A 14429-nucleotide genomic window follows, 5' to 3' on the forward strand; every position below is an offset into this window, starting at 1 on the left:
TTATGAGTGCGCCGTTTTCTGTTTTCTTTTGCTGTTTTCTTACTGGTGCGCAAGGTGGCGATTGGCTTTGGGCTTTGGCCTCGTATCTTGTTGTTGTTGTTGTTGTGGCTGTTGCTTTTCTTCTTCATTTTATTTGTACTTTTTCTGCTGCTGCTGCTGCTGCTGTCTAGCATTGCTTTTTCCTTTTTTAAGATGTATTGGTTCTTCACTCCTCCAGTTAGTTTATTTCATTGGCGCTGTTTTCGCATTGCACGCTCTTCGCCCTCATTCCCTTCTCCTTTTCGCATATTTATGACATCGAACCCGTCTCTCGCCCTTTCCAAGAGACCTTTCAGGCAAACGGAACCATTTGACTTTTCAAAGTAACAAGAGATGCAGCCTTATGAATATTTTCATAATAAAACTTTTTCTTAATGGTTGAATTAAATTGATCCCTTTCCAACAGAATCTTTCCATCTGTGAGGAATTGGAAACGATGAGAAATGAATAAGGTGTCTTTATTTTTAATTGATATTTAACTGATATTTATAGATAACTGAACAATATTCAATTAAAAATATAAATGCAAAATACATAGTTTAAATAACAATCATTTTCATGTCTAAATTTACAACAGATTCAATTTTTATAAGGATTAAAATTGTCAATTTAAAGAATTTTGATATATGTATTGCAAATGGTTTCCATGTGATACAAATAACGAAATTGATACTCCGAAAAACACTTGTATTTCATTTGCGAATAATTTTTCACATATGTATTTCGACAATCTGAATAAATATCGCGGCGAAAACGGAACGGGTTTTGAGATTTGCTGGAATGAGAACGACAATTAATTTCGCTGCTGCCATATTTATAAATCACAAGTGAAATGAAACATAAAAATTGAATCATTTCGATTGTGAACAATTAGAGACTAAAAATATTCTTCAATTGTTGCAATAATTACTCAAAGCTCTTAGAAATTTCAATTAACTTTGAAAAGTCAAATTGATTATATTCAAAAAGAAAAACAGAAGTTAAGAGTTATCGCCAGATGTTCAGAGCTGAGTCAGAGAACATTAAAGAAATATTTGTTGCTCAATCGATGGAACTTGGGGAAGAGGGAACTTAAAGTGGTCAGTGTGACCAGCTTTTAAAGTAAAATAAATCGATAAAGTAAGGAATGAGGAAGAGAGACAATGGGAGGGGAGAACACATCAAATGTCTTATAACAATAAGAAAATGATAAAAGAAGTGGGAGTTGCCAAAAGTCACGATACTCGTTAAACAGCAACAGCAACAACAACAGAAAAACGAGAAACCAAACATTTTGATGAATGGCTCATAATATTCAACGCACACACACACACGCATACATATACGCAATCGAATTGACGAATAAGCGAAGCACCCAAAGCAGTCAAACGATGAAGGGAGGGGTGGGGTGTGGGGGGAACAATAGCAAAGAACCGAAAATCTTATAAAAGCGAAATTAAAAAAGCAACAACACCAGCGGCGCTCATAACTGGCGGGAACGAGCGAGAGCTAGAGAGAGAGAGAGCGAGAGCAAGCGAGCGTAAGTGTGCATATATGTGTGTGTGTGTCTCAGCCAGAGTGAGAGCGAGAGAGAGACCGAGCACAAGATGTGGGAAGAGCAAGCGTAGCACTTAGCCGGGGCGCAGGCGTGCGTGGAAGGGAGACGGCAGCTGAAAAAGGGCCGTACGTTTTATATACGTTGACCGTGGAAGGGGGGAGGAAGGCAGGGAGGGAGGGTTTCGAAACCAGTTGCCGGCGCATATGAATTATGATAAATTATTAATGAAGAGAGCGCAAGTGCAAGCGAGAGCGCACGATAACACCCGAGAGCGGCCGAAAGTGGCTGGTAAAAATGCCAAGAACACGGCTGCAACAAAAACAATGGCGCAAAAGGTGAGCGAGCCCGATAAGCCACCAAAGCGGAAGGAAGTAGCAGCAACGGCGCCGTCAACGGTGGCGTCGGCAGCGCAGTCGAGGCGAGAGTTGATACGAAGTGCGCTGCGTCTTTTATTTTTTTTTTTTGTGTGAGTGTGTCTCATAATTTTTCGAACAAGTTTCATAAATGTCCGTGCAGCAAACAGGTAAGCAGCGACAGTAACAGCGACGCCAGCAGTAAAAGCAGCGACAGCGACAGCAACGTCGACAGCAGTGAGTGAGCATCCTGCACTCGTGAGCCCGAGTTTGAGATGGTGAGAGAGCGAGTGTGAGTGCGAGGGCTGCGGACTGTGAGCTGCGCTGTGGAGAGAGGTCGATGGCAACAGTAACAGCAGTCATAAATGGCCAAGGGTGCAAGCAAGACAGCAAGAGGCCGTCGACAGTCGGGAAAAATTTAATAAAAATTATGATGAGAGAGCGCTCGCGTGTGTGTGTGTGTGTTTGTATTGAGAGAGAGGGTGTGCGTGCAAGTGGGAGCGAGAGCGTTTATATATATGAAAAATTATATGAAATGTGAGCGAGTGAGCGACTGTGTGTGCATGAGCGCGCCTTGGTGTGTGTGAGCATAAGGTGGGTTGGTTGACTGAATGTCAGGATATGCCAGTTGCTGTTGTTGTTGTTGCTGTTGTTTCTGCTGCTGCTGCTGGCAGTAATAATAAAAATGTTGCACACACACAAGCACACAAGCGTGTAAAAAATATTGGTAGTAAACCGGTCGCGTCGTCGTTGTCGCTGCCCGAAGTAGCAACAGCAGAAACGACGCTGCGTTCGTTCGTGTCTGAGTGCGAGCGTGTGTGTGTGTGTATGAGAGTACCGCTGCCGCTGTGTGCGTGCCTATGTGTGCCTGAAAGTATCTCAAAGATATTGTTTGTGTTTTGTGTCAGTGTTATTTTGACGCGCGTGCTGAACGTTCGTGCCGCACTGAGAGCAGCGATTCGACCACTCAGTTGATGCCACTCAGTTTACCGTTCACGATTACGATACGATTACGACGAATACGTTTCCCGTTCTGTGTGTTTGAAGCGAGTGCGCGACCGAATCCAAAATTCCAATTAGATTGCCTCTGAATTTATATATCAACACAAATACTTATGTATATATCTCCCTCTGTATATGTACATATATATATATATGCTGTGCATCTGATCAATGTGATGAGTTTTTGAATTGAAATTATGATTGCGAATGCAACTCGTTGTTGTGGATAAACGCTGCTACGCCGACGGCAAAACACACGACGCGACGCGCCTGTGAAAAGTTCAATTTACTTTAAACCAATGCAAAAAGAAAACAAATCGAAAGCAATCAAATAAAAAGATCTAAAGTGCGAGACAAGGACAGTTGTGGAAAATGGATCAATTCCTCCGCGCATGACAAATGTTCAAATTCCCTCGGCCAAGTGGCGCCAAGACAACGAACACTCAGATCCTCAACTCCCCATTCCCCCGCCATCGAATACACACACACATACACACACACACACCCATACACACAACAAAACACACACATACGAAATAATGCAAACATTGTGCTAAAGTTTCAACAATCAGTTTAAAGTTATTGATGACAAACGTTCTGTGTGCAATGCGTAGTGACTTTAAGGATAATCACCAGGAGACCATCAATAAAATGATACAATTTGGTACCGTCAAATATGGCATTGTCAAACAGCTGAAGGATCGCGCTAGAAGTGCCGACAAAGGTGAGTTCAATATACCAAAAAATTTGAAATAACTGAAAAGAAGCAATTCAAAGTGAATTGGGTTTTGGGGCTTAAAGCATTTATGACTCGAGTCGAATAAAACCATTAAACTACTGTATTGGCTGGGGAAATTGGACTTGTAATTAATTCGAACAGATAGTGTAATAATGTACCATAAAAATGAATTATCATTTATGGATGTTTCGATGTTTCCAAATCACTTCCCTTTATAATTTTGCTTGGACAGTTACAAAATGGTCCGTTAAATCATAAAGAAGAGAGGTACATAAATAAATAAATGCAGAGGTGAGACCCAGAGACGAGCAACAGAAATTTAATTAATTAATTTGGTGTTAAATTGGATGGCAATATTCCGAAGCTAAACCGAATCGATTCAATACGTTTCAATCGTATTGAATTTTGTGGCTTTTTGGCGTATGCAAATGGCGCAGCTTTCAAAATCCATTAAAGAAACCGATTTGAAAAGGCCTCCAAACTGCTCTCAAATCATCTTCAAGCTTTACGATGGTCACTTCCATCATACACAGACACACACGCATATACACAGACACACATCTGCATATTAATATGTACACACTTAAATCATATCGATATTTGATTTGTCATAAAAAAAACTCAATGGAGTCTCGCAACTGAGGCTGAGAGTTGTTATTAATGCATACTGAATAATCAAGATACTCAGCCCAACAAAAGGGTAAGACAGAGACAGAGAGATTGAGAGAGGGATAGAGATAGAGAGAGGGGGAGAGATACAGGTAGAGAAGGAGATTGAAAGACTTTTAAAAACTTCAAACTGGAAATGCAAAATCAAAAAACCGTAGGCGAAAAAATATAATTTATATTTGATTATAAAACTGGTGCACACATTTGAATAAATTAAAACTTCAAATAAGAAAAACACAAAACCAAAAACAAAATATAAATAAAAAATGAAAAACCATTTTCTAAATGGCCGGCAACTTTTGATTTTCCATTTTTTCCCTGTTATCGTAGCTTCCATTTTTTCCCTGTTATCGTAGCTTCAAAATACAGTTAAACTATTTTCAACAGACCCAAATCAATGTCACAGTTTTAATATAATATTTAACATAAATTTGTTTACTTATGTGTGTTCGCTTCTATGGCAAAAATGACAAATTTGTTAATTAACCGAAATCGGTTCAAATTTTTATTCACTTTAAATAGAAAATCTTCTTGAGACTTTCTAATTTATAAATTGAAAAAAGTTTTAATAAAAGAAAATACAGATCCAAGAATATATGAATCATTTCCTAAATTTATTGAAACTGCAATTGGACAATTATTAAACTAATATAAATTATCTTTAAAGACTTAAAAAAAAAAAAATTGTTTCGTTCTGTAAAATATGAATTCGATTTTTCAGCACAGAAAAATATGTTTTCACAGGGATTTTATTTTATATATTCATGTGTATGTATGTGCGCATAAATACATTCATATTTGATTGCGAATAAGCTGACACAATACTCGTAAATTTCAATTTTTGAATATGGCTGGCCATAAGCTTTTAAAAGGCCATAAACATGATTATTTTTGCCGCTCATTTTTTGTTTTTTTTTTTTGCTTTATTCATTTATTTTTGGGCGGTTTGTGATACGCATACATGTGCAGATGAGTTGTATATATATGTATATATATATATACTGTATAACTGTAGCATTTACTAAAATGAGCTGAGCATTAATAAATGTTCAGTCATTAGTGTGGCACAATAAATAAAATAAATATCGAAAAATTGGCAGCTGCGAAAAAAATCACAAAAACAAAAAGAGAGAAAAGGTGGAAAAAATAATTATAATCATGAGCTTATTTCCATATGATTTATATGGATTAATTATACGTACATATACATAGCTAACCATATATAATTTTAATATGGATTTCGATTTGATTTTGTTAGTGTTATTTTAACCCTAGCGAAGAAGCAGAAGTCAATGCGCATAACTTAATGACATTAATTATTTAATTATTTTTATTTATGCGCTTTGACTGTGATGTTATTTTTTTTTCTTGATTTTGTATTTTTCCAGTTTTGTGTAGCTTAAAGTTCCTCAGGCCGATTCCAATTTTAATTTAAATGCATTCATTTCTGCGTCGTTACCCTTTAGTGAATAAATTCAAGTATATACTAATATAATACTATAGATACTATATTATGCTATATACTATTACGGTGAGCTGAATTTACAGGGTAGCAGAGGGTCATTTATGCTCTTTCTTCGCTATTGACTTAGTTATGTATGCTTGAAAATAAAATCGTGTACATTCAATTTGGCCTGGGTGTCAATTTATGCCAAACTCGTGGAATTTGTATCGAAATCGAAATCGTCGATGGACTTGGATATTATTATAAAATTATGCGACAAGCTCGGTTCGGTTCGGTTCGGTTCGGTTCGGTTCGATTCGGCTTTGCTCGGATCACGCAGTTGTTATTTTGTTGTCGTATTTTGCATTTTTCGATTCGCTGCACATTTATATTTTCACCTCTGCAAAAACCGGGGGAAAACGTCGAACCCTCCACCTTCTTCCTCACGCCTCACGCGTCACGCCTCCAAAAGCCAGAGTCTGAGCCGCAGCCTGATCCCAGGCAATGCCCCTAGATTTGCATATTGAATATGATGATGGAATAATTGAAACGCTCGCTGAACGCTGCCGAAAGGTAACTAGAGTCAAATGTATGCACCCAGCCCATTCTAAAAGTCATGACAACAACAACAACACAACGACAGCAGAAAACTGAAGACGATGACAAAATATAACGAGTGGCAGCTTTTAGCTTTATTTTAGTTTTGCATTAGCTAACAATCTGGATTAACATATGGAAATGAATATACACACTATGCAAGGCTAATCATAAAATGTGGCGGTAAATCAATTAATTATTTGCCTCACAAATACTTCTGATCTACAATTTGAGTGAGAGATATTAATTTATATACTTTTACGTATAGTTCTAAATGGAAACTTATTAAATAATCGAATTATTGCATTGATTTGCACTAATTGATTTAGTCAAACGCAAACTGTTTCACATTTCACCAATCATTTTGCGGTGTTGCGGCGATAAAAAATTGATTTGCTGAAAGCTAAACGACCCAAATGGGCGCAACAAATAAAATTTACTAGCCAAAACATCCGAAAGATACGGCAAAAAACAACAACACAAAAATCAAAATCAGAAGCAAAAGCAAAAAAAAAAATAAATAAAAAAAAAGATACACAAACAGGCAACGAGATATTTTTTTTAACGTGTTAGTGCGTGTGGTGGAAGTGACAATTTAAATGCTGAAAAGTTTTATAAATTGTTGCAAACATAATTCAGCAATGTGAAAAAGGGGCAGTTGGACACATGGAAAGCTGCAAAATGTTTAAAATGTTGAAAATGTTTCATCATTTTGGATAATCTTTAATTGTACACTTTGTGCGGATTTATGAACTCAGTTTAGATACATTGGCGTATTATATACCTTAAACAATATATGCATATATGTATATGTATATGGCGATAATTCATTTGAATTTAGTGCTTGGGGTTCAAATGGATTTATGGCTTGACTTAATCCACCTTTAAACTTGTACAATTCAATTTACCCGAATATATTCTAGACATAACCGATTCCCGCACTCTCCCTTCTGATCTGCTCTGCTGTTCGTTTTCTTTGCTTTGAATGGCAATGGGAAACATAATTTCCTGCCCGCAATTTCATATTTATTTATCTGTCAGTCTGTCAGTCTATCAGTCCATCCGTTTAGCACAACAAAATACAGTGCGAGACATAAGTCTTGCAACGGCACAGGTCAGTCACAGACATTTATCTTGAAATACTTTTGCTAGAGTTTTGTTTTGCTTTGTGCTTTGTTTGTAGACCTAAAATAAAATATAACATACTATATATGAAACGTCAACTAAAAATAAACAAAAATTTGAAGAATGAGTTAAGAAAGAGAGTTTGATTTTAAGAGTGTTTTGTTGTTGTCGTGGCCAAGACAATAAACAAGATGTGTTTATTGTTATTGTAAATTTAACAAATTTATTAGCAATTACCAAATGACTTAACAATGTTCGATTCGATGCGATTCGATTCGATTTTATGGCCATCATAATTCGATTTGCTTTGCCGTGTTCTTTATGGTTGCCTTTCGTGGCAATTGGCAACTGGCAACTGGCGACAAGTACAAAGCGCACCGACTGAAAGCGTTGACGCGACGTCGAGTGCATTTAACGAGCCCTGGAGCACATTATACTTAATTTTAATTAATTAAAATAACATTGGCTTATCAATTATAATTATTATGGGGCTGCCAAGAATTTTCAATGAACTCTGCGGCGACTGTGAGTGTATTAAATAACAATTATAGCAGCCTCAACAAGTTCAATCGCGGCAAATCAAATGAAAAATAATTTCTCACAAAAATGTATTCTTATAATAACCAATAATAATGATACTTATGAGATTTGCGAGACGTGGAACTGTGCTTCCAAATTCATTGTCATATTTGCCTTTAAAAATAATAATAATATTAATGCGATCGATATGCAAATGGCGCTGATAGCGCAGTCAACAGTCAACGTAGCAGCTAAAAGTATCTACAGCCTGTAGCACGAATATCTTTCGCTTTGTATCTCTAGCGTTCGCCTTAGCTTTTGCTTTTGCTTTAGCTTTAGCACTGTTTGTGCCAAAACTCGCTTGACTCGTTTCGATTTGTGCAGAAATATGCTTTATTATACTCACTAGGCAACAGTCAGTGACCAAGGGGAAACGAGAGACAGAGAGACAGAGAGAGAGAGAGAGAGAGGGAGAGAGTCTAGATTTATCTCGCGTTGACTTATCATAAATTATGTTTTATGGCTGCGGCGCATGCGAACCAATTTGGTTGATTTTAAATACATATATTCGAGTGCAGATACACACATATTTCGCAATCTTCTTCATTTTGCCGACGGACACACAAAAGTCAGCTGTTTTTTGCGCTTTTCTGCTGGCAACAGGTGAGAATCAGCTGGTCAGCAACAATTGCTAATTGCTGGCCAAACAAACCGCTGATTGACAGCTGCAGGCTGAAGCTGGATGTGTAGGGGGCATCATGTTCAACGTTGCCACAAGAAATGTAATTGCAACAGCAACTTCAACGAGCTGCAGCCTCAGCGGCAAACACAATTGGCGACGATTAAGTTATATGTGCGACAAGGCAATGGACAACTGCAGTGGGTGCATTGCGGGGAGCAAAGCTGGGAAACCAGGGAACAGAGCAACAGTCTAGTTGCTATACATTGTCTATTTTGGACTTTGCTTCCAAGAATAACAAGATGATGTTTTCTTGTTCCTTTTTTTTCTCAGTTATTGTCATTGTCAAGTTGGCTCTGAGAGACATGTGCTTGCAAAATATTATTAAATAATAAATAAAAGGCATGATTAATTCCCACTTAAGATTCATAGTTAAAGCATTGCATTTTCCGAATTTATTTCCATTTAATTAGCGATTGAAGAGAAATCAGCTTGTTGAACAATTACTTCAAATGCATTAAAATGAATAATCAATTCTAATTTCGAGACTGGATGACTAGTTTCATTAGTGCTGACTAACTTAAAAATGGTTCAACTTGTTAAATATTTGGCTAATTACAAAGAATTGAAAAGTATTTTGCTAGATGACTCAATTCGCAATTTATTGGCGTGCTGTAAATGTAATTTTGCAAACTTTTTAATTCTTTTGCAGAGATAGCCAGTGATCAAGAGGATAATGGAGCCTGCTCGCCACTGACAACCGCAACGGCAAGCGCAAGTGCGGACAACAGTCCCAGTCCCAGTCGGAGTCCGCCGCGACAAAGCGAGGACGAGGCAGAGCGTGAGGTGGACTCCTCAGAACCAGGGGCAGTGAGTAAACTGGAACAATTAGATAATGATAATGCCGATAAGGCCATTGAAGATCACAATCACAATCACAATAACAACAATAACAAAGTGATTATGACTAAACCGCCCGTGGAGAACGAGCTAGAAGAACATAGTGGCAACTCCGATGCCTCTATGCCACATTCACCCGCCGCGGCGACATCTGTTACAGAGGAGGCCGCTACACAGCCGGCATCCACGGATAAAAACGTGGACGTGGATGTGGAGATGCAGGAGGACGACGCGCCGATGGCGATTCCCTCATGTGATCAGACCTCGACGACGCAAACAGCGTCTCAGGTGGGCAGTGCTGGAGTTGCAGCTGGTGCTGGAGCAGCGCCTGTTACTCTCGAAGCGATACAAAACATGCAGATGGCCATTGCACAATTCGCGGCAAAGACCATTGCAAACGGTTCTTCAGGAGCGGACAACGAGGCTGCCATGAAGCAGCTTGCCTTTTTGCAGCAGACGCTCTTCAATCTGCAGCAACAGCAACTCTTCCAAATTCAGCTGATTCAACAGTTGCAATCGCAGTTGGCCCTTAACCAGGTGAAGCCGAATGAAGATGATGCTGAGGATGATCTCGAGCCTGAGGAGCGGGAGGATGGAGAGACAGATACTTATGAGGAGGAGGAGCGAATTGCGGATATGGAGCTGCGTCAGAAGGCCGAGGCACGTATGGCTGAGTCCAAGGCGCGACAGCATCTCATCAATGCTGGTGTCCCACTACGTGAACACTCCCGAACTATTTCACCTCCAGACGCAGGGGAAGCCCTATCTGCGGATTCCTTGAAGCGCAAACGCGAGGAGGACTCCTGTGTGAAACCACTCAGCTCCAGCATCAAATTGAGTGGGGATCGTACCAGAGAAACGGATAGAAATGGGGAAAGTGCTAAGGATGCACTGTCCAAGCTCAAGGAAATGGAAAATATGCCGCTACCCTTCGGCTCTGACCTTGCTTCCAGCATCATCACCAACCACGATGATCTCCCCGAGCCAAACTCTTTAGATTTGCTCCAGAAGCGAGCACAGGAAGTGTTGGACTCCGCCTCTCAGGGAATTTTGGCCAACAATATGGCCGATGACTTCGCCTTTGGCGATAAGTCAGGTGAGGGCAAGGGCCGCAACGAGCCTTTCTTCAAGCATCGCTGTCGGTATTGCGGCAAGGTATTTGGCTCCGACTCAGCTCTGCAAATTCACATACGATCCCATACTGGTGAACGTCCCTTCAAGTGTAATGTGTGCGGCAGTCGCTTCACGACCAAGGGCAACTTGAAGGTGCACTTCCAGCGACATGCGCAGAAGTTCCCACATGTGCCCATGAACGCCACGCCCATACCAGAGCACATGGACAAGTTCCATCCGCCGCTGTTGGATCAAATGTCGCCAGATAGTTCACCCACACATTCACCCGCTCCAGCGCCAAGTCAGCCCTCAACTTCGACGTCAGCTTTGACACAGGCCCAGGCTCAGGCCCAAGCTGCGATGTCGATGACCTTTCCCTCGAGCCCAGCCTTTCCTGGTCTGCAGGGCCTCTACCGGCCTCCCATGGAGCTGCTGAAGTCGTTAGGCGCTGCTGCTGGCAGTTCCGCCGGACTACCCTTCTTTCCACAAATGCCTGGACTGGGCGCTGCTCTGAAGCACAGTCAGCAGCAGAGTCAGGAGATGCCCACAGACCTGCGAAAGTCCTCGGGTCCCAACTCACCACACGACGAGGAGGAAGACCTGTCGACGGGTCGACTTCCTGTCAAGACAGAGCTGGTGGAGGAAGATAAGCCCGAAAACTTAATGCAGGAACCGACAGCAGAAGAAGCCACTGAGCTGGAAGTGGATACCGAGCCAGAGCCAGAACCACTGCCCCTTGAGGTGCGCATCAAAGAAGAGCGTATCGATGAGGAGCTTGAGCAGGATCAGCAGCGCGGATCGCAGTCAGAAGGAATCTCTCGCCGTACGCCGTCGCCTTTAGCCTCGACTGCGGCGCAATCGCCGCCTTTGATGGCACGTCAGCATCATCATAGCCACTCGGCGGCTATGCTAGGCTACCCACCAGTGGTCCAACCAATTCAACCAGCAGCCATCATGCATGCGCAGTGTTCGCCTGGATCACAATCACATCTCGATCAACTGCCGACGCCGGGACAACTGCCACCAACGATGTCGCATCGGGAGGATTTCTTCGCCGAGCGTTTTCCACTTAACTTCACTACCAAGACGCTATCGCCGGAGCATCATTCACCTATTCGTTCGCCGGCCAACCATGGCCATGCGCATGGTCACGCCCATACCCACGCCCACATTCCCCGATCGCCATTCTTCAACCCGATCAAGCATGAGATGGCAGCGCTACTGCCGCGTCCCCACAGCAACGATAACTCATGGGAGAACTTCATCGAAGTGTCCAACACGTCGGAGACGATGAAGCTCAAAGAGCTTATGAAGAATAAGAAGATCAGTGATCCCAACCAATGCGTCGTCTGCGATCGCGTCCTCTCATGTAAAAGCGCCCTCCAGATGCACTATCGCACCCATACTGGGGAGCGACCTTTTAAGTGCCGCATCTGCGGACGCGCCTTTACCACCAAAGGCAACCTCAAGACACACATGGCGGTGCACAAGATCCGGCCGCCAATGCGCAACTTCCACCAGTGTCCAGTGTGCCACAAGAAGTACTCGAATGCGCTCGTGTTGCAGCAACACATTCGCCTGCACACAGGTGAACCCACCGATCTGACCCCGGAGCAGATTCAGGCTGCCGAGATCCGCGATCCGCCACCCTCGATGATGCCCGGTCACTTTATGAATCCCTTCGCCGCTGCCGCCTTTCACTTTGGCGCTATGCCTGGCGGCGGACCCGGTGGTCCACCAGGAGCACCGGGCATACCCGGGGGTCCACACAATGGCACTTTGGGTTCGGAGTCGTCGCAGGGTGATTTGGACGACAATATGGACTGTGGCGATGCAGATGACTTTGATGATGCCTCATCGGAGCATTTGTCGAACAACAACGAGTCAGCGAGCGATGATCGACCGCGCTCTGGCGATGACTTCAAGTCGCTACTCTTTGAGCAGAAGCTGCGCATTGATCCCACCGGTGTGGTCAACATTAATAGCCATCAACGTCCTCGTTCCGCCGCTAGCAATGCCAACTCAATTGGTTCCGTGTCCGCCTCTGCTTCACCTTCGGCTCCCACCAGCCCCAGCTCGCAGCCCAAGCCCAGCTGCTCCCCTGTGCGCTCTCTTTCGGAAGCCTCTCAGGGTGCATTGGATCTGACGCCACGTGCGGCTCCCCCGACGCTGGGCTCCAGCTCCAGCTCGAGGTCACCGCTGCCACTTGCTGCCGAGCGAAAGGAGAAGACCCTCAGCCCGCAAATAGACAGACAACAACCGCCGCCACGAAGTCCCAATGGTCCGGCATCAATGCTCTCCTCCCCCCTGCCACCCTCGGTGGGCATCGATTGCCTGCCTCCGGGATTGCAGCATCACCTCCAACAGCAGCACCAGCATCTGATGCAACAACAAGCCGCAGTGGCGGCCGCAGCTGCCGCCCAGCATCATCATCATCAGATGCAGCAACATGCCGCCGCTTTGCATCAGCATCAGGAGCAACTCCGTCGCGAGGCGCAGGAGGTGCAGCAGAAGGCGGCCGCAGCAGCAGCAGCCGCTGCTGCCGCAGCCGCTGTCCAGCGCCAGACATCGCCTCAGCCGTCGCCGCGAAGCAGTGAGCCAAGCGGTCCGAGTCCCGTTCAGCCCAATCCCTTGATGGCGGCACGTCCGCCTTTCGGCATGTTTCCCAACCTTCCCATCTTCCCGCCGGCGACGACGCAGAACATGTGCAATGCCATGAACCAGATCGCGCAATCCGTGATGCCGGCGGCGCCGTTTAATCCGCTTGCACTGAGCGGCGTTCGCGGCAGCACGACATGCGGCATCTGCTACAAGACATTCCCCTGCCACTCTGCTCTTGAGATTCACTACAGAAGCCACACCAAGGAGCGTCCCTTCAAGTGCAACATATGCGATCGTGGATTCACTACTAAGGTAAGTTATAATCTTGAGTATGGGGAGCTTTGGGATTGGATCACCTTCGGCTGGAAAACCTTAAGACTAACTCTTTGCTTTCTTCTTTCCTTTTTTTACTTACAGGGCAATCTCAAGCAGCACATGCTGACTCACAAGATACGAGATATGGAGCAGGAGACCTTCAGAAATCGTGCAGTAAAGTATGTAAGTCTTCCAATCAAACACACAAATTTTCCATTGAATAACTTAATAGACTGCCCACACGAGCCCGAAAACTGTTGTGTCTTCAAAAAGTACTTATCCAACACTATTTCTTTGATTTTGTCGTTGTAGATGAATGAGTGGAGCGATGACCGCGAATAATACCATTAGTTATCGATAACACGATGATAAACAACAATCCACAAAAAACGGCCATCGGCCGTGCAAATAGACTCGCAACAATATGATCTCAAACAGTGTTGTAAAGCCCGAGTTGGAGCGAAAGAGCGAAGAAGTGAAAGAGCAGTGAGAGGCGACTGTGCAGCTTTTGCCTGAAGTGAGAGAGAAACCAAGCTTCTGAAGGCAAGAGGCAGGACACGGAATAAAAGAGGGGCGTCATGCACCACACCCATCCCCCCTACCAAAGGTAGTTCAAGAGCAAAATCAATGAAATCGCCCCATAAAAACAGCGAGGCGTATACAAACAGTTTTATATTTATAAATTGTTGCCCACAAAAATATTATTTGATTGTTGTTTTAAAAGTTTGCTGGCAAACAGCAACAGCCAGGCAGATTTCTTTTCATGATTTCATTCATAAACAATTTTTTATGAGTCC

General features: G+C 43.1%; 1 protein-coding gene across 3 annotated transcripts; it reads left to right on the forward strand.

Annotated features, from left to right (window-relative positions):
• Window positions 1-2841: 2841 nt before the first annotated feature.
• LOC133840439 (homeotic protein spalt-major) lies at window positions 2842-14210 on the forward strand. 3 transcript variants are annotated; one of them, XM_062272263.1, is made up of 4 exons: window positions 2842-3655; window positions 9416-13629; window positions 13735-13815; window positions 13945-14210. In XM_062272263.1, exons 1-4 carry the CDS (start codon window positions 3517-3519, stop codon window positions 13972-13974), a joined length of 4464 nt encoding a protein of 1487 aa, XP_062128247.1. In that variant the 5' UTR covers window positions 2842-3516; the 3' UTR covers window positions 13975-14210. The 3 variants fall into 3 exon arrangements, with proteins under 3 accessions (XP_062128247.1, XP_062128256.1, XP_062128266.1); XM_062272272.1 differs by having other exon boundaries at window positions 13735-13811; XM_062272282.1 differs by lacking the exon at window positions 2842-3655 and adding an exon at window positions 9184-9335.
• The last annotated feature ends 219 nt before the right edge of the window (window positions 14211-14429 follow it).

Source organism: Drosophila sulfurigaster, chromosome 2L (genome assembly GCF_023558435.1).
Source record: "Drosophila sulfurigaster albostrigata strain 15112-1811.04 chromosome 2L, ASM2355843v2, whole genome shotgun sequence".
In the NCBI taxonomy this organism is placed as follows: Eukaryota; Metazoa; Arthropoda; class Insecta; order Diptera; family Drosophilidae; genus Drosophila; species Drosophila sulfurigaster.